Below are 26,087 nucleotides of genomic sequence, written 5' to 3'. Positions count from 1 at the left end.
ACAGAAGAGGTAGAATATCAAAGTGACTTTCGATATTCTCAGATCTTCTCAGACCGTTCAGCACGACTTTTATGTCGTGTTATTGGTACTGTTTAGTTTCTCAACATGACCATTTCGGCCTGGGTGGTTCCAATACTCCCGCTTTCATAGCCTTGGGTATTGTATAATTAATAAATTGCTTGTTTAATAACCTTTCCATTGATAAAAAAATACTGATTTAATTTGTGTTTCAAGAAAGTTTAGGCCATAAGAAAAACATCACTGTTTTCAAAAAAGGGACGTTCGGCTTCTGCCCATCCGATCACTGTCTACTCAGTTCTAAAAATAGAAAATACAACGGATTTGTATATAAACATGATCTCTCCTATTCTTTTACTCATACTAAAATTAACAAATAATCAAGGCCTTCGAGTGGTTTATCGTCTAGTTCAGATGCGTAGGGATTGAACCATGAGTGGTTAAATACTTTATCATCTAAACGATGAACCGTGGTAAATTAGATGATAAATCACAAGAAGGTTTTGATTGTTTTGTTTACGACCCTTTACTGATTATTTATTGTCATTAGGTTATTACATTAGGAACCAATACATTAAAACACGGGTATATGTTTAACTATTTGAACATCTATATATAATCCATTGATTTATAATTCAGAGGCGGACTGAATGCTGTCGAAAATTCTTGTTCTGTTATTAAATGTGTTGCATTTGAATTATATTTTTGCCTGGTAATGTTTAATTACACATATCATAGAGAATTATAGCTTGGAAATCTCTTGTCAGTATTTGATATTTTACAATATATTATCTATAACATGTATCATTTATATAGTATATCTTTTGAAGTTCGTAAAAATACTCTGGAATTATGACTGTTTCTTAATTAAATTGAACTATTCATGTATATTTTCTATCTGTAATACATTGCTGTGCCATATTTCTTGCTTATTATTTGTAAATGGCCAGAAGCAAATTGTTTTTGCCAATAAACTTGAAACTATATTTAACATTTTGAGAGTAGATTTTGTGAACTGATAAACACCCATAGACATTTATAATCGGTCACCTATGATTTTCATATATTTTGTTAAGACTACGCTGAAAATAAAAATTCTAATATGACTAACAATGCTTTAATCATCACAACGATATTATGTTGACGTCATGTCAACGTGATTTTTAGCGCCATGTACGCACCTAGAAATAGCGCTTTCAAATTTCTTGAAATATTTTACTTAATAACATGTTTTAAACGAAATGTCACATTGCACAAATGTGTTGATTAATTTACACACATACTGAGGCTTACTTCTGTGACAAGGCTGTATTATGGGGGTATAATTCGTCACTCCTGTGAGAGCTCTAGTTTATTTTTAGCATGATGACATTTTTGTATACATTTCTCAAGAGTATATTTTGGTTATGGTTATTGTTATTCGCTGCGCCCTCATGAAATTATTACGCACGACGTATAACCGCCCATCGTGTATAAATAGTGATAAAGCACTGTTTTGCTATAAATTATTTCTTAAATAAAGTATATCACGCATGGTTGATTTAAGCCATTTTAATGGAAAATTATCCTCAACAGTAAATAGCATATGGGAACAAAGGTGAGTCGTGTAATTTAAATATTATCCAAGTTATCGCAATTACAACATTGACCAATTATAACAGTCTGTGAGTGTAGATATCAATGGATCGGTTCTTATTTAATGTCATTATGCCATTAAATTCATATTTCGAAGAATGTATGTGTTTTATATTGATATTTTGGTATTTTGTTGAACATGAAACAGTAACGTCATTCATATATCTGCCTTTTCCAGACTGTCCTAATGAAACCACTTTGATGTCGGAAGATTAAGTCTTTAACGGCCACACAACAGACAATTTTAACGAGAGTTAACACATGCCATTGATTAATTAATGAGGTGTTAAAGGATTAACAATGCCATGTTTCAAACCACTAACACATAATCAACCAGGTGTAAACATTTCTGTTGATTGTTAAATTGAATAAACCATATTTTAGATTAAATCTTTAGTTAAAGAGTATTTAATTGTGTACAATACTAAAAATACTACACACACAAACAAACAATATTTAACACTTACAATGTAAGTTTTATCATTTTATATACATACAAGTATTAAATAATTAATAATAAATGGTCTAAATCAGCAACAGCATTTCATAACAAAAAATCTCATAATCATTATACCTGATCAAAAAGATTCCCTAAATTGTGTTTTTAAAGTCCCCAGAAACTAAGTCAAGGTAATATTGGATCAAAACATCAAAAATATTTCTGAGGGGTCGAAATATCTTGGGGTCGAAATGTCCAAGGAAATTAAATTTTGGGGTTGAAATGTCTTGTGGTCGAAATGTCTAGCATTCAAATGCACATCATTTCATTTACATATGTTCACATAAATATTTAGAACATAAATATGACAAAATTATTGACTTTATTGTTACCACTGAGTCATCTTTTTTATTTAATGAAAATTTGCATGTAAAATTTTGAGTAAAATGGCCGCCACGTGGCGATGCCCTAATTGACACTGATTGACTTGTCCGGAGGTGCAAAAAGACTAACACAAAATAGTTAAGGGTCTCGCGGGCCTTCACACAAACAAACAAAAACTGTAAATAAACCGTGGACAGACATACTCAATTCAATTCAATTCATTTTATTTCTCTCAGGTCACAATACATGACAACATGAGGTATACATAATATTACTTAAACATGTGAGGCAACAAAAAGGCATAGAAACAAATAATCGTTATCATATACAATAGTGGATAATAGAAAACATGATTAATAATATATAGTTAATATATGATTATCGGGAGAGAACAACGTTTTTTTTTCTTAGCCTAACTTATAAGTAGCCTATAAAATAAATAGATATGGCATTAATCTTCTCAGTGTGACATCTACATAAATTTAGCAATAATTTCCTTTACAAAGTTGCATAGCTTATTGTATTCAGACACATTTATACTTGCAATATTCATTAATCTATTGATCTTGTTTACATTTGGTCGTGTATAGAATTCCGATTTAAGAAAATGTCTTCTTCTTAACTTAAAAAACTGACATTCAAATAATAATGGAACTCATCTCCTATACTGGTGTTACATAAATTACGTATTCCTCAAATTATAATCAACTGCATTCCAGCTTCCAGTTTCAACTGGCATCTTATGATTTCTAGTTCTAAATTTTATCATAAACTTCAGTAATTTGATGGTGTTTTTAACAAATAGTCTTCAAATTTAAAATCAGTTTTAAATAATTTGTAAATTTTACATTTACTTGAGCTATCTACATCGGAATACCACTTGTTTAAAAATAAATCTGACAATTCTTGCTTAATGGTGGCTGATAACCAGGTGTAGTTTACAAAATCATGAGTGTCCCATATATTGTATAATCCGCATTTTATAAAAATATTTCTAACATTTTTAATCCATTCAAACATGCGTATTGGAACAGGATTTGTGTACCTAAAATGACTTAACATAATATTGTAAGACAAACTAGATAGTTTTGGGTAAACAGGTTTAACCAAATAAGCCCAGTATGTAATAATTCTAGATTCAATATCTATACTAAGCGGTTTAACACCTGTCTCACCATAGACCATAGAACTGGGTGTTGATGACTTAAGTCCAAGAATATATTTCAAAAATTTCAACTGAACTCTCTCAATTACCTCAATATTACTAAATCCCCAAATTTCACAGCCATATAATAAAATGGGTTTGACAGTTTTGTTAAAAAGATCTATTTGCGTGTCAATAGGTAGGTAGAGAGACTTTGCCTTCTTAATGAGACTATACATTGCCTCTGTTCCTTGTTTAGCAATTAACTTTTTTGCATTGAAAAAAGAACCACTTCTGCTGAATAAAATACCTAAATATTTATATTCATTAACAATTTCTAACTGCTGTCCATTAAAACTAAAAGTATAATTCATATGTCTTCCCTTCGAAAATACCAGAATTTTGGTTTTAGCAGTGTTCAGTTTTAATTTCCATTCATTGCAATAATCCGCGTATATGTTTAAAGCATTTTGTAAATCCCTTTCTGATTCTGACACAATAACAGTATCATCTGCATACAGAATAACAAAAAGTTTAACAAAGATCAATACATCATCATAAAGTTGGTTGGACATACAGTCAATACCTTCAGCTATACCACTATTTACAAAAAAATCATACAGATCATTTAAATACAAAGAAAAGAGCAAAGGCGACAAATTTTCGCCTTGACGAACGCCGATTGAGCAAGAGAAAAAACTGGATTTTTCCCCATTAACATTAATACAGGACTTTGCATTGGCGTAAATATTTTTCACCACTTTTAGAAATTTTCCATTAATATTACAGGCAAACATTTTACTCCAAAGACCTGCTCTCCATACTGTATCAAAGGCACTTTTCAGGTCCACAAAGGCACAGAAAAGTTTCTTTTTTCGTCTACGTAACAGATCAATTAAAGTATTTAAAATAAACATATTATCAATAGTAGAGTAACCCTTTCTGAACCCAGATTGGTACATATTTATAATATCCGAGTCAAGTGTATACTTTGTAAACGTATATTTAATACTGCCGTAAATAATTTGCCCAAACAACTTAACAGTGTAATAGGTCTGTAATTTGATGGCTCAGAAACATCACCTTTATTTTTATATATCGGGTTAATAACTCCTATTGTCCAAGTTTTTGGGATAATACCATGTTGGAAGATAATATTAAAGAGTTTCACAAATAAATCTTTCATAATAGGGAACGAATTTTTAATGTGTTCATTTAAAATATCGTCTAAACCACTGGCTTTCCCGTTATTCAGTGATTTTACAGCATTTTCTATTTCCTGTACAGTTATATCTTTGTTTAGTTCTTCATTTATTTGTTCAACATTTTCTACTTCAATATTTGTATTATAACGTGCGTCATCAATATTGTCATCACAATTTAAATTTTTAAAATAGTTATATAAATCATTTAAATTAGCATTTACATTATTTTTCATTTTTCCATTTAGAACTTTCCAGTATTGTTTAGGATCAGCTTTTTTTACTTTTCTCAGTTTATCAATATTCTTATTTTTGAAATTCATAAAATTCCGTTTAAGTGTTTTTTTATACATTTTACTTTCATTTCTCATATTAGTTCTGTTTTCATCAGTTTTTCTTGATTTGTACAAAAATTTTGCCCTATGAAAATTACGTCTAGACAATTTACAATCACGGTTAAACCAACTGGGCTTACTTTGTGCTTCATTAATATTCCTTGCACTACTTGTAGTCCCAAAACTTTTTCTTGCAGCTTTTACATATAAATCACTTATATTTGTGACCACAATATTTAGATTTTCTTCTGTGATGTGTTCGGCCATTTTCTAAATTACACAACTCTGTATATATTTCGTTAATTTTATCATTGTCAATATTATTAACAAAAGATTCTGTTTTAGAACTATCCCATAGTTTTACACTGGCATTTCTAGTTAAATTATGGTCAGAAATTGTTTCCGTACTTGTAAAACTCATTTTCAAACAAACTGGATTATGTGCGTCTGAATAGAGCGGACAGAAGTCCAAAATGGATAATTTCTCAATATGTTGAAACAAAATAGCTGAGCAAATAAAATAATCGACTGTGCTGACATTTTTACAAGTAACACTCCCATTCGTATCGCCATATGTTCTTCCATTTAGAATATAAAAATCATTTCGCTGTAGAAAGTCAACAAATTTATAACCATAATTGTTAACACCACTATCGGCATTATTGCGTTCAAGCGATACATTACCGCAAGAAAAATAGTTCATTTGCTGTTGCAAATCGTAATAAAGATCATCAAGATTATTTTCATGCAAAATATCAAAATCTGTAAGAATGAAGTCTTGCAATGTTTTAGTTCGTGAGTTGAAATCACCAAACAAACATATTTTATCATACCGAGAAGAAAAAGTATCAATGTCAGCCTGAATCTCCGCAAATGGATCATCGACTGCATACTCTGAGTTTTCAGGTGGCAAATAAACCTAACCATATAAAATATCACCATCATTTGTAAACTTATGTGAAACAGTAAACCATAGCACAAAATGATTTTCGTTCTCAATTACTGATACGTACTTTTTCAATTTATTTTTAACTGCCAAACATAGCCCGCCAGACTTTCTTTTCGAAGTTTGCTTTCTATGTTTAAAATATACATCAAAATTGTTAAAACATACAGAGTCCAAGGAATCAGTTTTTGTTTCCTGAAACCCTACAACATCATAACTGTCTATTAAGGAGCAAAATTCAGGTATAATTTGTTTTGATACAAGTCCACATACATTTAATGAAAGAAGTCTCAGATTTGTAGATTTATCACCATTCACGTCATTATCCGTTATTAAGGTAGGTGAACACTGTAAATGGTTTATGCAATTACCGCTATGTATTATATAGCTGCACTCTCTCGGACTATTCTATTGTGTATTTTCACGAGTCTCCTCGTATTGCATGATTTCCGAGTTACACGTATCACTTTTATCGGATTGTTTTGTCTGCAATGCGTCTGATGTAAAACGAGGCCCGTCTTCATCAAACAAACGGTCATCTGCATAATTTGTTTTGTCACAATATCTCTTGACAGACGTTTCTTCAAGGGGAGATCTCGGCGAACGTAATTGTTTTCGGTTCGTTTCACTGCTGTCCCCGAGGACAGCAAATCGATTCGGTGTGGTGAAATCTGCCCTAGTTTTACGACTATTACTGTTATTAAATGTACGTGTTTTATTGACATTACGGTTCGACATAATTTGGTCATTTTTTGGTACTCCTCGAGATCTATGGTTTTCTAATTTTCCTGATTCTAGATTGTACAGTTGATTCCCAACATAAAGTTTATCTCGAACTAGTGTACATTTTTGAGTGTTTAACGGGTCATTTTTAAATTTTCTCATGATAGGGAATAATTTTCGCCGGCGCTCTTCTACTTCAGCTGGGAATTGTTCATTAATATAGTAGCCGGATTTCTTTATGTTAAGTCTAACTCCGGCTTCGCGCACTTTGTCACGTCCTGAATTTGGTTCGAATTTGGCAATAATTGGGCGTGGTTTATTATCATTGCTAAAGTTGCGATTAGGGCCTCCTAATCTGTGTACCTTTACAAATTTGATGTCAGAAACTGTGACATTTTGTGTATTGACGGTAGGGTCATTTTGTACATGTTCTGTTAAAAAGTGTCTCAGTGTGGTTTCACAATTTTCAGGATACTCAGGAGATTCTGTTTCCTCAATTCCGAAAAATATCAAATTGTCTTGCATATTTCGGCACTGTAAATCGAGGACCTTTTCTTGTAATTGGATGTTAGACGCTTGTAGTGTATGAATATCATCGGACATACATTTACATCGATATTGCAGGTCACAAAAGGAGCTAGAACTATTTTGCTTGTGTTCCTGAAAGTCATCAGTGAAGTCACTGATATTTTGGCAGAATTGTTCCATTGAATTCAAACGACGATTAACAGTAACACTGTCACCCTTCAAAATATCAACATCACTACTCACTTTGGATATTTGTGACTGGATACTGTTTAATTTTGAAACACTTTGTTCAATTGTTTGTAAGCGGCCATCAAGTTTATTTATCAGATCAACTAAAAGGCGCGTGTTCTGGTCTGCAGATGGTACTTGTTGACTATTTTGAGGGTAAGTAGTCTCTTGATTAGCATTCACATTTGTATTTGGGTCACAATAAATACTTTTGGTCTGTTGAACACCTGAATTCATAGACTGTTCAGGGGAGGATTCTGTAGTATAAATACCGGGTGATGCTTGGCTGGAAATGGATGATCCCTGTCGTATTTTAGCTAGAACCACGGGTCCAGGCCCCGGGTCTTGGCAAGCACTAATCGGACCCAGTTGTGGAGGCAGAGGTCCAAATATTTGTGCTGGTAAACCTGGTTGTGGTCCAAACGGAAATCGGAATGGGTTCTGTAGATTACTGATAGGGTATTGGGGGCGCTCATTAATGTTTGTACTTGTGTAATTTAGCATTTGGTTTACATCTGTCATCATATTGTCCGACATGTACGTGGGTGGGGAATAGTAAACAAATGGCGGGTCCTGAAGATTTCGATGACTCTGCACACTTTCGCATTGTTGATCAGTGGTTTTATTAGGCAAATAACCAGAGTCATTACCAGAGTCATTACCAGATGAGCATTTCGTTGGTTTTTCAACGTCTGATTTTGTGTTTCCCCTGGATCCTTTTTTATCGTCACAAGATCCTTTTTTCCCACCATTATTCTGTTGCTTTCTTGACGAATTTTCTGGCATATTTACACATATTTTTACCAAAGTTTTTCTACTAACATACCAATTTTAGTTAATTCACAGATGTTCCATCCGTTTGAATAACTTTTCTTTTGGATTTTTAACAATAAACATTATATTTCCCAATTACATTGGTAACAGATTTTTAAACGTCCGCCATTTTTGGTGCCTCGGTTTGGGTTTACTCACATATATGATGCAGTTTTGATAAAGGAGTTTGTCGTTTTGTCCTTAGAGAAGCTTGCGGGAGGCTTGCACGTGGAAACACTATGACGTCAACGGAAATAACTGGTTGCCATAGGATACTGAAGGAAACCTTGCAGATTTCAAATGAACTTAAAAAGATAATATTATCTACATCTATGCGGTACATCGTCTCAGTCACATTATCTAATGCAATTGAATTATTAGGTTACATTCTACCAATTCAATTCCTTATTTATTTCATATTAACAATAAAATATTCAGACCTCATTTTCAGCACTTTAGAGCATTTCAATGATATGAAAACCATATATGGTCATTTAGTATGACATGTCTTCTTATCAAAAATAGAAAAATATTGACATGTTATGTTGTATATAAGAAAAATAATCTGTTCTGAGAAACATCACCCTCTAAATATGCCCCCATGAAAACAGCCGTTTAGCAATTACGCGTAGGTAGACATTTTTCGCAAAGAATAAAAACTTATTCCAGGAAATTCACAATGAAAATGGTCTAGATCTTTTCTCAATACAATAAGCAATTAAACTAATCCAAAAATATAATTGTCACCTCCTCATGTCACTCATTATACTAGATTTCATCCATAGCATGGAACTACATTTTGGACTACTTCACATGTAACACTGAGTAGTCACTTCCGGTTTGGTGTAATCTGTCCTTATTACTGGATTAAGAATATGAGTAAATCTACTTCGACTGAAGAAAAATCTGCTGATGCTGAAAAATTAAATGTTGATGGAATAACATGAAGGCAGAGAATTCATATTAAAGATATCAAACCTGTATAAGACTACATGAGTTGTCTACACCTTGCTATAACTGTCGTATCCCAGTAAAAACGTTTTAAAGGTTGATACATGCATATCTACCACAATTGAGTGAGCCATGCAGGCACCATTCATTTGCTAAATAGTGAGTCATGCAGGCATGGCTCACTAGCTTAGAGGTGAGTCATGCATGACTCAGTTGTCGAAAGCTGTGTCAAGCACAATTGCAGATGCTTAAAAATGAGTCATGCATGCATGGCTCAGATGTTAAAGTGTAAGCTCAATAGTCATGTCGGTACGTATAGAAATATAAATCAAAACAGTGAGTATTTTTCCCTTTATTAAATATTAAACCAGAAAATTAAGTCATAACGTTTGAAAAAAACAATAAAGATAAAAACGTTTATTTTCTTATTTAAAAAGCATATTCCGAGTTCACATAATTCCCTGTTATTACATTTTTCATAGCGTTATTTCAGTCAGAATTTTAAAACATTTTAGTAAAAGATATATTTGCAATTTAGCACATGTAGTATCAACGTAAAAGGCCTTTTTACTGATATAACTTTTGATAATTGCTAGCACAGAGTCTCTTTTTCACCAACAGACTTGTTACGATTGCAGTATACGGCATATTTATGCTCTTCTCTTGGCAAATATAAAATACAAACAAGTCAATGATGGGTTGATTTTGATTATAAAAACTAAATAGATATTTAATTTTGAACATCATTTTCCACATCTTTCATTTTTAATTTGTATTAAGTTAATATTTTATTTTCAAGCGAAATTGTCTTCTTCAGACAGAGTACAGTATGCTATTGAATTTAATATGTTACTTTTAATAGCTGCAACTTTCTTCCACCATTCAAGTTACTTGAAACAGCAATAAGTGATTTGTCTTTAGAAACACAGACTCTGTAGGGGAGTTTCATATCTAACTTGTACGATGATAGGACCCGACCTGTTTGAGAGATCTGCACAATGGAGTTTGTTTTATTACTGCAAACCAGGAGACAGTCAGATGGACCTACTGCTACACCCCATGGTTCGTTGATCTGGTCGTCCTTGACAACAACTCTGGTGTTGCTCTTGATGTCATATATGTAGACAGTATGCTCGTTCCTATCGGTGAGAACCACTTTGTCACTGTATCTAATATATGTACAAGCACTAGTGTCACTAGGATAGTTTTTATTCGGAAAGCTGATACTGAAATCTTTCTCTTCTCCTGACAGAGATACAATACGAACATGCCTTGTATCATCGATAGTTCCAACAACAAAGTGTCTATCATCTTTCAAACATATAGAGTCATACCGTATCTTTACTTTACATGTCCTGATCAAAGTTATTTCATTAGATTTACTGACACGTAGAATGTCTATTGTGTATATATTACCACTTGTTATCGCCACTTTATCCTTAGATATAGCAATTACACTCTGTGGCATATACGATAACTGATATGAGCCTACTTTCTTAAGCTTTTCATTGTAAATCAAACATTTCTTGTTTTTATTATCCACGGTAACTAGTCTACCATCCGGTAGGAAATCCAGTCCTGTGTATAACGGTTCCTCCACCTCATCTCCAGTCTGCTTCAGATCAATGGAGGTAATCTTCGTTAACTTAACAATCGGATCTACAGGTGTTACAGGTTTTACAGCTTCCGGTACGGAGTATTTTAATGTCAGTTGTCCCGGAACGTAATCAGAAATCGGAAGTGGGGACAATTTCAAAGAGTCATCAAAATCAAATGAAATGCTTACGGTCTCTAACCTTTGACATTCCTCGTCAACGTTGCTGCTAAGTTCATCGACTTGTTTCTTCATTCTCTGTTCCAGTATAAACTGTTGTGATGGTGTCCCATTCTGATGAACATTATCAATTGTTTCTATAGATTTTGTTGCATCAGCAACATGTTTCTCAATGTTTGATTGCTTCCTTCTCAGTTTATCGAGTGTTTCTGCCTTAAATAAATCAGCATCCTTAGCAACAGAAACTTCCAAATCGTCGAACATTTTCATCACATTATCCCGCATTCGTCTTATTTTTAAAGACAATTCTTTAACATCTTTATTCAATTGCTCGTTTGTTAACTCGGTATTTTTAACGACATTTTCAGCTTTCTCTTTAACTTCCGTTAATCTGACCTTTACTTTTGAACGCGCTGACGCAGACCTTCCGGCGACCGTCTTAATTTCTACGACACTGTGGCATATCCGGTGATCCACAATAGCACATGTACTGCAGCAAAGCTGATTCTCATCTTCACAGAAGAATTTTAAAGCTTTTTTGTGCTGTTCACATTGGTCTAATCCCTTCATATCAAACGGAGTATGTTTTGTTTCTGCTTTATTTGTGTCCACTAACTGGTGGGTCTTCATAAACGCGTAAACTTCATGTATTTTTGAGCACTCCAAGCATTGAAACTCGATGCATGTCTGACAATATACGGAAGCCAACGTTGGCCTATTCCTCTTTGAACATGGCATGCACAACGTATCATCATTCCTCACATACTCCGTATTTATTTGTCTCCCAGTAACTTCGTCTTCATATTTTCCCGACATTATCTCTTTTTGTTCAGCCATATTAGATACGCCCAGTCGCTAACAATGTCTATGTAAAAATTGTGCGAAATTTTATCTTCAGATGCAAATAAAAGATTTATCAGTGTGTATATTAATGTTCTGAATTAACAGTTAATGAAAGATAATAGATCATCATATCAGCAATGATTACCTTGAAATCATAAATATTCGCGGGGGTGGGAATTTTTCGTGGATTTTGTTCACAAGTGCTTCAATCTAAGACATAAAAAGGCAATTTTTATCTTACTTATAGAATTTGAAATCCACGAATTCTTGCCCCCACGAAAAAAGTCGTTTTGACAAAACCACGAGATTTTATGTCTCACAAAATTTAATGATTTTACAGTATACAATTTCTTAGCTTCATCCTGATGTCTAATTTTTCGTAACAAGGGTTTTCCTTGATTTCACTTAAAATATAGGTAAATTCTTCGAATGTATGTATTACATATCATTCTAAAGAACTGCGACAGTGGAAATACCAAAGCATTTAAAAAAAGTCCTATACACAAGACAGGAAGTATTTTGTTTAACGTGCCCATTAATACTTTTTGAATAACAGAAAAATAATTTGAAAAAAAAATATATCTTAAGTTTACTCTGAAAAATATATTCTGACCTTCAAGTTCTGAAAATAAATATTCTGACTTTCATAGAAAGCAAAACACATTTATTGACATAGTAAAGTCCCCTCCTCCCTCCCCTTCTCTTCCCCCACGCCCCAAAGTTCAAATGGCCGGCCCCTTAGACCACGGGCAATAGTTTCGACTGTAGACCGGCAAGTCATTTAATAAGTGTACAGTATTGCCTCCATAAACGACACCGCTCTCGAGTCTTTCCCTTCTTTGAGCGATAAACACAATTCCTCCCAAGCAAAATCAACGTACTTTTCCATCCCCAGAACGGTAATTCCCTACAACGACAAACGACAGTCCGTTACGACACAAACCTTGACGTACCAAAGCAACATATTACCTCCCTTGAGCAACATCGGCAATGTCCGTTAGATATGTGTCTGACAGCACGGCAATATTTGATACATAATGTATGCATGCACTGTTGAATGTCGGTGGTACCAAGACTTTACATAGGATGTCTTGGATTATTTGCCATAACGTGGGAACCAGCAGACAACAAACAAAAGGAAAAAAAAGAGTTTTCGCGAGTATGGACGGCTATTACTTACAGTTACAATTAGTGTCGCCAGTTGTTGTTCACATGTTCGTCGGCAGTATTACGGGAAATGTGATATTTCAGTTAAGCCGTTTTTTATGATTTTTTAGTCAAATTATAAATGTGAAATGGAGGACGGTATGCATAATGAACACATTGTTAATATCTATTATTTAACATTCAATCTGTTACTCACTCAATTTGACTGAATCACTCATTTTGACTGTAAACTCATCGTTTACGCGCCTTTTAGCCCCAATTTCATATCTTTCTAAAACTGTTTACTCTTCAAAACTATTGCAATTCATCTGTGCCTGATATTACTTGCATTAGGAGTACGAAGAAAAAGAAAAAAAAACATTTTAAATTTATACTGACTAATAACATATTATCTGTAAATGAATATTTTTATTTGACTATAATATATTTCATTTTTTTAAACGCATATATCTATGTACATGGCGGTCGAGTCCCTCTCTACAACAACTCTCTCTCTCTACAACAAACAATATGCTTGTCTCCGTCAAATGTTGCACAAGAGAGGAAACTCAGTGTATCATTTTATGACTCGTAGCTCGTGCCGTATAACGGATCTATATTCAATACATGTTTGCCTGAATATATCTGTGAACATTTATTTCTAATGTGACGTAATAAAACATTTGTTGATTCGGATTTCGAGCAAATAATTTTGACTACTGACCAGCAAATGATTCAATAAAAGTAAAAATACCTAATTGGTTGCTCTGATGGACTGGTGGATTTTAGTAGCCATTCGCTGTCAAATGCGTTGTGTTCAAATTACCAGTATTAGGAATAAGCTTGTCTTGGTAAAAGCAATTTCAGAGGATGAAACCAGGCACTTGTTCTTTCCATATGCTCATTATCTTTTTTTTTTTTTTAAAAAATGCCCAAAGATATTTTGCGTCTTCCACAACAAGTGATTTATAGCTTGAAGTTCTTACGGCAAAGTCAAATCGTTTTTGCCTAGAAACTTCTGGAAGTCCGGTGCGCCATGCTAGTTGCTAATGCCAAATACTTGCTGGTAAATGCCGCACTACTTAATGCTTAATGGCAAGTGTTGATTTCCAAACACCTTATGCTAAATGAAATATGTTAAATGTTATAATCTAGATATTTCATGTTAATTGCCAACTGTTAAATGCTTAATGCTTATTGCCCAATGCTTATCTCCTAATAGATTAGGAAACTGTATCTCTTAATGTCTAGTTGTTGAAAAAAAAAATCAATAAAACTTTCAGTTTTTGATATTATATCATAATCAAACAATGTGAAATAAACCGACAACATGTTCTATGGGGATGTTTGCTATATATAGGTGGTCAATGACTATTTAAAAGATGATATTATCAAATTCCGAGCTCTATGATAGTTTAAATACGCTCTAAGCAATACGTAATTGGCATTCATTGTCCCGCACTTTGCATTAACAATTGGCATTGATCATTTGATTTTTGAGGGAAAGACAACTGGGCGAGAAGGAATTCAATTTCAAAAGTCTGAAATCGTTGATTTGAATAGATTTTGATATATCAACTATACTAGATAAGATGTTTTAAATGGTCATAATACACAAAAGTCCAAACTGAATTCTAGCGCCTTTATTAGAAACACAAAACCAGTACCATATAAATAATATAAGATTATAGCAAAATTGTTCAACAAAAATAAGCAATAATACAAACAATATAGTACTTATCGGAAATAAAATCTACTTAAAGATCTTTCGGAAGTTTAGAACGAAACCAAGTAAACTATTAGCAGATTAGGTTTAACTGAGTGTATTCATGAGATTTAATGAAATGGGTAACACCCCTATCACCTAAATTGTAACAGTAAATTGTATTTTTGACAGATTTTTATAGGTAAATAATAAACACGTATATCGTACATATGCACAAATAGTTGAACACCTACTTAAATACAGTTCACATCAGACAAGTTTTAGCACTGTTTCCTATTACATTAGATACAGTTCACGTAAGTCACTATATAACCAGTATTTCCTACTTATAAACATTGTACATTGAATACACTTCACGCGACACGCAATGTTTCTTATTACATTGAACAAAGTTCACGTAAAACAAACACTCTTTTTCCAATGTCTTCTATGGCATTGAATAAAGTTCACATAAAACAAACACTATATTTCCAATATTGTGTTTTCTATTGCATTGAAAATAGTTCACGCAAGGCATTATTTACCAATATTCCCTATCACATTGAATAAACTCCACGCTAAACACTATTTTGCGAAACTTTCCTATTCCATTTATCTTAGTATTATTTCAATATTCATTAATTGATATAAATTTTGCAACTTATGAACCGACCCATTTGCTTATTTTTGTGATGTACAATTGTTATATAATTATGAATGGAGATAATAAGCAACAAAATATTATTAATTTTGTTCACAGACAGACTTATTGTTGTTGGAATCATTTAATTACAGTATACTGAGAATCCTGCTCTTCTCTTGACAAAGATGTAACACAAACATCATTTATACTATACTCATTTTAATTTAAAAAAAAAACTCAATTACATGTAATATATAATATTGAACAACCAAGTTTGTAATTTAAATTAAGTTTTCTTTTCAAACTAAATATCTCTTTCTGGACATGTCATAGAATTTAATACGTAACTTTGAAAAGCTGCAGTTTTCTTTCACCATTCGCATTATTTGTGACAGCAATAATGGATTTGTCCTCGGAAGCACAGACTCTGTATGGATGTTTCATATCTAACTTGTTCGAGGATAGGATCCGACCTGTTTGAGAGATCTGCACAATGGCATGTGTTTTATCACTGCAAACCAGGATACAGTCAGATGGGCCTATTGCTACACCACGTGGTTCCTTGATCTGGTCGTCCTTGACAACAACTCTGGTGTTGTTCTTGGTGTCATATATGTAGACAGTATCCTCGTTTCTATCGGTGAGAACAACTTTATCACTGTTTCTTATATATGTACAAGCACTGGTGCCTACAGGATATTTCTTGTTCGGAAAGCTGGTACTGAAATCTTTCTCTTCTCCTGACAAAGATACAATACGAACTGGTCTTGTATCATCAATAGTTCCAACAATAATGTGTCTCTCATCTTTCATACATATAGAGTCATTCTGTGTCGTTACTTTACATGTCCTGATCAAAGTTATTTCATTTGATTTACTGACACATAGAAAGTCTATCTGGTATTTACCACTACTTGTTATCGCCACTTCCTCCTCAGATATAGCAACAACGCTCTGTGGATGATACGATAACTGATGGGATCCTAACTTTTCAAGCTTCTCATTGTAAATCAAACATATCTTGTTTTTGTTTTCCGCAGCAACCAGTCTACCATCCGGAAGAAAATCCAGTCCTGAGTATAACGGTTCTTTGACATCATCTCCCGTCTGCTTCAGATCAATGGAAGTGATCTTCGTTAATTTAACAATCGGGTCTACAGGTGTTATAGGTTTTAAAGCTTCCGGTAAGGAGTACTTTAAAGTCAGTTGTCCCGGAATGTAATCAGAAATGGAGAGTGGGGGCAATTTCAATGTTTCATCAAAATCAAAGGAAACGGTCATGGTCTCTAACCGTTGATATTCCTTGTCAACGTTGCTCCTAAGTTCGTTGACTTGTCTGTTCATTTTATGTTCCAGTATAAACTGTTGTGATGGCGTTCCGTTCTGCTGAACGTTATCAATTGTTTCCAGAGATTTTGTTACATCAGCAATATGTTGCTTATTGTCAGACTGCTTCTTTGTCAGCTTATCGAGTGTTTCTGTTTTAAATGATTCAGTGTCCTTAGCAACGGAACGTTTCAAATCGTCGAACATTTTCATTACATTATCCCGCATTCGTCGTATTTTTAAAAACACTTCTTTAACATCTTGATCCAGTTGCTCTTTTGACGACTTGGTATATTTAACGACAGTTTCAGCTTTTTCTCTGATATCCTGCAAGCTGGCCTTTAACTTTGAACTTGTTGATGCATATCAAACGAGATTGGTTTCGTTTTCAATTCTTTTGCGTTCAGTAATTTGTGATTTTTCATGAAAGCATACGTTTTGTGTATGTTTGAACACTTTAAGCACCGAAATTCATCACAAATAGAGCAAAACACATCAGCTACAGTTTGTTTATCCTTACTGGAACATGGCTGACATAATATCTGCTCTGTTCGTCCAGGAACTGAATCACCAGAGCTGTTATGTTCCATTTCCGCCATTTTGAATCGTATGATAATATTCTATTTACACAAACTTTAGTTACACTGTACAATACAAGTATGTTTAAGGTTCAAGTAAAGTCTTTTGAAACAACCCCTCGGGTGAATTTTTTTAAGCCACATAGGCCTTGGTCTATCATAAAGAATACACCAAAATGTTAATAATAAGGACAAGAAACTTTCAAGACAGGTTATTCCATTTTGTCTTATGTCACATTTGCTATGACTGTTCATGTTCTATTTTGTAGAAGATTTCAAGCTTATTTTGTCATTACTTTTATAATCATTGTGTGTCTAACATATTTGTCCAGGTACTGCGGGAGTTGAAAGTGTTACAAACCATGTACATTTAAAAAAATGCAAAAAATGCAAAATAAAAGTGGAAGTAGAGCTGTCAAATTGACAAACAACTTCAGTATTTCAACAAATATAAAAGTAAACTATTTTTCATTTCCCGGAGTACCTAGATAAGAATGCAAGGCACACAACAAAACCAAACTTAGAGAAAAAATATGCTTGAAAAAGAAGTTTGATATTTTGTACAAAATAGAAAGTGGACAGCAAAAGTACATGTTTTGTACGACAAAATACATATTACCAAACAAGGTGACATGTATAGAATGTATTTTCTACTTCTTTTGAGCAACTCCGTATTTGTATGTTATCAGTATTATGAGTCTGTCCGGTATAATTTCCAAAATGAAAATTTACTTATAAAGGAGTGGTCTCAAACGTTTTGCCTGAACCTTAAACTTAAAGTCTTGTCATATATTTGATTGAAGATAAAACCGTTCTTATTAGAAGTAGGGCATAGAATGCGGAAGCAAAGTGTGTTTTGTAAGTGTACACGTTTTATTGTATATTACAATTGCATTTTGTTTTTTTATTTATTGAAAAAGTACATTGCCTAATATTAGAGAGTTTGAGATTTCAACCTTCGCCTTCCCCTTCAACGTCTCTTGCGAAGTTAACGTATGAAGTTGAAGTTCGATTAAAATTCGTTGAGATTTCAAACTTTAGAATGAACCTTACTTCTCTTAATCCGCCCATTCAATTTATCTGTAATTATGATCGTTTTTCTCGTGCATTTTGATATCAATTGTCCGAAAGTGCAGGACTTTTACTAGAGGTTTGAAAAATGAAAATTAAATAAAAACGTTTCAATTAACATAATCATCGCATGGATTGGATATTAGTGCGATTACAAAAAAAAAACAAAGAAAAAAAAACAACATTTTATATAAAATGATGTCAGTATACAATGCACGATTGTAAATAATACATGAGAGGAAATAAAAATGATAATCATATCAATGTATACTATTGTTGATGGTGTTCTTGAAAGATATTACAATTAATATTTTTTAAACAAAAACATGAGACACCAACTACAAATGCATTTCTCGATATACTTTGAAGTTAAGTTAAATATATGAGATAAAGCAAACACAAAAGGCTGTTGACTAGTATTTCATAGTTTTTCTTTTTTTTTTTTACTTTGAATTGGTACTTTGTACATCGAATTCCTTAAGATATGTTGATAATATGAGCCAATATACACAATTTATGAATACATTTAACAAGCGATTTGAAACAAATGTAAGATACTCTCGTGATATCATACGTTTTGCCATCATGACACTCAGTTTGACTCTGTATAATGCCAAACTCTCAGACAGCTCAATATAATCGTACCAAGTCACCATGTGTCTAGCGGAACAGTCAAGAACTGGTGGAGACGAAAATTGTCGCACAAAATAACATGTGGGCATATACACTTATTTGTTTGAATATACTATTTCATAAGTAAAGCATGTGCAGCAGATCAATGAATTTTGATTAGAGGGACACCAACTTTAAACAGGGGTCACCAATTCATGGGGGGTGGAGGGGGGCGGAGGGGGTAGTCACACCGAGTTTCAAGACCGATTTTCTTTGTAAAATGTAAGAATCAAAGGGGGATTGACCCACAATGCCCCTCTGCCAGGCTCTGAGTCCGTGCATGTAAAGAATGGAGTTATCCCATACGGCTAACGCGTCATGATATCATAGATCTGAAATTGTCTGATACTTCAGAGAAAATTTTCCGTCTTACTAGTACCATTTTATGTTTATAATTAAAACGCAATTGTCCTATTAAGTGTCCGACAGAAACGGGTTGATTTTATTTGGAAGTTAAAATAAAATGTTCCACCAAATGATAATCGCGTGTTATCATTCATTTTTCAAGTAAAATGACTGTCATGCCATGTGCCTCCATCCAGATTTCAGTCTTTGATACCGAGTATGTGGACAGAGTAGATGTACAAAGACTGAAGTTTTGACTTTCGTGATATCGTATATTCGGACGTTCAAAACCTCACTTCTTACGACAAAAAGGCCCATCTGGTATAATAAATACCGCCTGAGGACACAAATATGCCGTAGAAGTTAAAGTTTTAACAAAATCTCAAAGTTTCTCAAAAACAGTTGATAACTTCATACTTCCAGGTTCAATTCAATGTATTTAGTTAAAATCATTAGCCAAACAAAACTTCATTATTCTTATACTTATTGATAGTGTTTCGCATCAAATTTAGTCCAGTTATACATATGGATAATCGAATAACTTAATAAGCAGAAATCCTGAAACTAAGCTTTTTATTTCACATAATAATAAAGCGAAGTCTTAGGCTTACTTGATATTACATGGAAAACTTTAGTAGCAACTTCTGATATAAATAAAATACACGCATATCGGTGACGTTTTACCCCAAATATATATAAGAGACGTTGAAGGGGAAGGCGAAGGTTGAAATCTCAAACTCTCTAATATAATTTACAATACTTCAGAAAACATAACAAATGAAAATAACGGAGGAGCCCAATTTAACCGATATAGGATATTAAAACAACGTAAACTATTTTGCCGGTGTAACATTAAATATTGACCCCGTTGAAAATTGATCCCATGGGTCATTTGTCAACGTTGAGAAATGACCCTGCTACCATTTCAACATTAAATTTTGATCAAAAAGTCATTGAGACCTGATCAATCGTTAACTTGTGATCAGTAATTGTGTCTTTTTTTTTTTTTTTTGCACGGTTAGTTAAATTTAAGTTAAACTTCGGAGATCGTTGTTTGTAGTAGAGAAACACACTGGAAAGAACCAGAAACTATCGCAGGCTTACTGTAACACTTAACACTTAGAGATATATATTTTTACGTTAAAAGATATGTCTTTATGCGTCCTAATGCCCGGTTCGAAATATTTTTTATCTCATATAAGTATTTGTATAATCTACTGTTTTAATTCCTATATAGAATGTACAGAATGATATGGCTTTTAGATATAGTCTCTTATTATTCTGTTTAGAATGACCACATGCTTTAATGGTTTTATATGGTGTGTATAAATTACTAAAAATCGACCTGTACCCATTAAGAAGATATTTCCCGCGTGATGCTTTGCCCGCGTTTCAATTTGAACAACTTCAAAGTTTGATATTGTCGCAATATATACGTCACAATACTCTTGTAGGCCGATAGAAATTAGTTGTGAGTTTTGATTTATGTGTTGGTTTCTAATCATATTCAACATTTCTAAAGTACTTTAATCTATGGCTTATGCAAATAATGGTTATCTCAAAAAAAAAAAATTAATAAGAAATCTGGTTGCCGAATATACTACATGATCCTGCACGATAATGCAGTTGTCCGTCGCATAACCACGCCCCGCCAGGTCGATTAAAATGGACTATATTTAATCTTACCTACCGGCTTCTTTGTTCCGATGAGGTATATAAACACCTCATAGACCAATTAAGAGGTCTATAACAATTTCCAGACCTGCCCTACCTCTACTGTTTACACGAAAAACTCAAGTGCCTGTAGCAGGAATTGAACCCGAGTCGCTCGGATGATAGTCCAATGTTCTAACCACTATGCCAAATTGTCGACACTTACGCATTTGTCAGAGATTAAATTCAAAGTTATGCGTAAGCGACCGAAGCAATGCAGTAGAATAATGAGAAATCAATGCCTGTCATTTAAAGAGAATTCCTATAGTTTTTTTTTCCTTTCATAGAAATTATTTTAATTCACATATATGATAGGAAAATTTGTGCTGAAAACAATGAACAAATAAAAACATTAGGTCACCAAGCTTGTTTTTGTGAAAAAATGTTTTGAACACACCCACTGTTGCTGAAACTGCTAGCGATTTTTCAACATTTTCATAATTTTCTGCTTTTTTATAAATACCAACCAAAATATACATCAAGACAGCACAATAAAGTTTGTTTCTTTTTACAGATTTTATTATATACTTATTTGATATCATAATCATATTTGTAATACTCTATCATTACAATAATGGGTACAAATAAAAAAAAAATTGTTTCATATTTACTTTTGTGAACTTTTTTCAGTGAAAAATACCCATAGTGAAGAATATTTTTTTAAATTTTGAAAAAAAGCTTTCATAGAATTTTTTCCTGTTTTTCTTGTGTATAGATAATTGTCCTGTGAGCATAAAAATGGCTAAAAATGTATGGGTCACCAGGCTAAATCTTATGTTAAGACCGCTAGAATACAACACCTGTTCGGACGGAAAATGGCGCGAACCTGGCCAAATTGATTACATGTATGTCGGCTAGAAGTTAAAAAAAAGTTTTAAAAATTCTTAATTCTTTCTATAATTGAATACTAAATAATCTGAAAGGTGATGTTGTCTTATCAGTACTAAAGTCAATTATCTCACACTATATGAACAACACTGTCTTTGAACCAAAATGCGATGTGAAAACACAACCACAAGAATAGCAAGATACTTGTCAGGCATGATACTTGTCAATACAACATAAACCAGTATCAACATTTGATTACTGATAAAACTTATCAAAAATGTTATTTCATTCAAGATGCCTCATATTTAAGACTGTCTGTAACATGTTTCAACAAATGTTGACTTCAGTTCAGTTTTCCATAGAAAGTGTCGGCTGCGCAGAAAGATGCGCATAAAAAACTATCGGAATTCCCTTTAAGGTGAACGCAGGACTGACTCCGTAAATATAGTATCACTTGTTTTAAAAAAGTACCTTTTAAGTGAGAAATTTTCGACCAGTTTTATAGTCCGTTTTATTTGACCTGGCGGGGCGTAGTTAATCTTTGACCTATGCAAATAATAGTAATCTCAAAAAAGGAGCAAAATAGGTAGAGCAATATAATTGTTTCATTTCGTAATCTTCGGTAACCAACGACTAAAATTCAACGCTACAATGAATACGTGTACTACATCCCTTCACAAAAATGTAGTGAACCGTCACGAAACCACGCGCCGCCAGGTCAAATAAAATGCACTATACATATTTTGAAAATTTATCTAAACATGACTTTACTATAAAGTTTTAACATTCAATTCGAAAAAGGTCTTGATATTTGTCTGAAAGTTAATATGGGCATACTGGTCCATCCAGGAGGAGACTGCTTCATGAAACAGGACATTTTATTTTACAATGAAAAATAATGACAATTATAATTTGCAAAAGAAAAAACAAAAACAAACAAAAAAACAAACAACACAAATTTGTACAATCAACTTGGAACATAAATTTTAAAAAATAGACCAGTTTAATGATCGTGATATATTCCAAACGTGTCTGAAATAATATTGACAGTTTTAACATATCTAAAGGCAGTTTTATGCAGTGGTAATTGGTGGGAACTGGTCAAAGTACATTTCTTGTTTCCTGAAAAATGTTCTTATTTTGCTGAATGTCGTTAATTCATATCAAATTAACAGTTGACATTTTATGCCTTTATATATCATAAGATACTTTGCACTGTACAAAGTTTTGTCGACCTGTCAGACTTTCATTCGTGTAAAACAGTTTTCTGTCAGTTTCCCGTATTCTATACTTGTATTTACATCCACAATAATCTGACAACTTCTTCAAGTGAAACAGATGTGGAGGAGCAGAACGACTTTTAACTATATAATATTTATTCAAATCGTTGCCATGTCAATTAAAACAGAGGCCTCGAACTACAAGCCTCTTAATTAGCTGTACTCATTAATTTCATTGTCAAGAAGAATGACGATTTTGATATCTTCTCGATTGTGTGTGCGCATTTTTTTTTGCTCATTTCGTTGTGTTTTCTTGACCTGTGCCTGATCACGGTATATTATGATAGCATTTCTTGTGATAATGTAATGATAAATCTATATCAATACTTTTGTATACTGCAATGTATATTTAGGTAGCAAATTAAAGAACTAAATAAACTAAAAGTTTCTTATAATAATTATCAAAAACAATAGCTGTCACTATTGGTGACAAATGCCCCCGAATTAGGCCCCAGAATGCCACAGTTGTATGCGTAAAAATCACATATCATTTTGTGATCTTTACTTTGCCCTAAATGGCCTGGGTCATAAACATGACACATCGCTTCAATATGTTTAACATTTGTGTCAAATTATTTTCAAATCCCTTGATAAATGGCACAGTTATGAACAAGACAAGAAACACCTTTGACTTCTAAGTGTGTCATTGACCTTGGAGCTAGGGGTCTGGGTCCCGCGCATGACACCTCATCTCATTATATGGAACATTTATGTCAAGTAATTTTAAAATCTCTTCGTCAATGGCAAAGTTATGGACCGGACAAGAAACAAACAAAATTAACCTTTGACCTATAATTGTGACCTTGACCTTGGAGCAAGTTGTCTCAATATGAGGAACATTTATGCCAAGTGATTTCAAAATCCCTTAATGAATGGAAGTGTTATGAACCGGACACGAAACATACCCTGTTAACCTATGACCTTGGGAGCTAGGGATCTGGGTCTTAAGCTTGACACATCTCCTCATTATGATAAACATTTATGCCAAGATGTTTCAAAATCCCTTCATGGATGGCAGAGTTATGGACCGGAGACGAAACAGACCATGTTAACTTTTGACCTCTAAGTGTGACCTTGACCTTTGGAGCTAGAGGCCTGGGTCTTGCGCATGACACGTCGTCTCATTATTGTAAACATTAATGCCAAGATATTTCAAAATCCCTTTGTGGATGGAAGACTTAAACAACAATTTACCGGACGCGCACATGCAAGGACGCACGCACGCACGGACAAACAGTGCAGTTTTTATATGCCCATCTTGCGGGCATAAAAAAGTTATATAATACCATTCGCGTCAAATTCTGACTAACTGACTAGACACAAATTGATGATCTATGAAAAAGATTATAATCTTCCGAATATTTCCCAAATGTGCACGGATGTTTCATGGAAAACAAAATGTCATGTGTAATTGCTGACAAATATATTTACAGGTACGCAGCAAGTTGGGCCTTTTATTATATTAATAGTATCCGATTAATTGTAGCACATATTGTCTGTTTTTTCTTCTTCTAACTATTTGATTGTAATCATACAGACACGTTACAAACGTTCTTCAAATCCGAAACCAATTTGGACTATGTAAAACAAAGAAGCATGTAGGTAAGTCAGACATCATTCTCGGAATAGGTCTGCAGAGTGTTTATAGACCAGTGAGGTGATTTGAAAACCTCGCTCGCTACGCTCGCTCGGTTTACAAATCCCTCACAGGTCTATATGCAAAATGCCGACCTATTCCTCGAACAATAACTATTACTTATAGACATGAATAATGTTTATCTATCTATATCACTGTTATAGATCAACATATATAGAGCGATACTACTGTACAGTTCGTTTTCGTAAACATCATGTTTGTAAACATTAAAGATTTGTAAACATTGCGTTTTGTAACCTTAACTCAGGGTTCCATATTTTAGTGTGTTATGTATAAGAAAAAGGTGAGCTCAAGCTAAATCAAAATATAATAAAAAAAAGTAGAAAGGTCATTTTGTAAGTAGAGAAATTTTGGGTTGAAAACGTGTAAACACGTATGACCTAGTAATCGAACTGTACTTGTCTCGTACTGGGTCTTCATTTATAACACGTTGTTTCTGTTTTAAAGTGCAGGTCTATTAATTAAACTTTAATTGACTCATTATTTAAAAATGAAGAAACAAAACGAACACATTAGGAGTCGTTCAATTATTTGTCTATTAAAGGCGATTAGAAATATGAAATCAGATATCTAACTACGTACTCGCCATTTATAACTTTATGATGACATCAGGGATTTACACAATCAGAGCGCTGCATTCCATTTGGGTAGAACTTAGTATTTGTACAATGAAAACACATGTATAACGACTTAAGAAATTACCATATTTCAGAAATCAAATTAGATTTTTGACTGCTCGTACACCAGACGATGCTTTCGAAGTTTCATTGGAATAGCATATGGATTTAATACTTTGATTTTAGATTAAAGTTTTAGATTTTACACAGGGAGTCTATGGTAAAGTCCGAGTAATAGGTGATTTTTACCCAAGTGAAACTAGGATCACTAAAATATTGCTTGTTCAGGAGTTCTCTGTTCTCGAATATGCAAATCTGAAGAAAAATCCTCCAGCTATAGGGGCAGATAATAACTAAACGGTGACCTATGGTTGTTTTTGCATTTTTCTGTTTCTAACATTAGACTGTGTTTATATACAGAGTTTGATCAAATTCTATTATTGGGAAAGTTTTCCCCATCTCTCATGTAAGAAACTGCAGCGAGCGTCTTTAAAACTACTGTCTAAAATATTGAATGACCAGTGCAGGTGTACTAAAATTTAA

General features: G+C 33.4%; 1 protein-coding gene across 1 annotated transcript; it reads right to left on the bottom strand.

Annotated features, from left to right (window-relative positions):
* Positions 1-10,187: 10,187 nt before the first annotated feature.
* Positions 10,188-11,957, bottom strand: LOC128558732 (uncharacterized). Its single transcript, XM_053548901.1, has one exon. The coding sequence runs from the start codon at positions 11,955-11,957 to the stop codon at positions 10,188-10,190; it is 1,770 nt and encodes a 589-aa protein (XP_053404876.1).
* Positions 11,958-26,087: the final 14,130 nt, after the last annotated feature.

This window comes from Mercenaria mercenaria, chromosome 7, assembly GCF_021730395.1.
Source record: "Mercenaria mercenaria strain notata chromosome 7, MADL_Memer_1, whole genome shotgun sequence".
Lineage (NCBI taxonomy): Eukaryota > Metazoa > Mollusca > Bivalvia > Venerida > Veneridae > Mercenaria > Mercenaria mercenaria.
Note: the sequence above shows the minus strand (reverse complement) of the source record. Positions and strands in the feature narration are given on the sequence as shown.

What these genes read in the sequence shown, in the direction of transcription:
- LOC128558732 (XM_053548901.1), bottom strand. Translation starts at nt 11,957, where the DNA reads ATGGCTGAACAAAAAGAGATAATGTCGGGAAAATATGAAGACGAAGTT.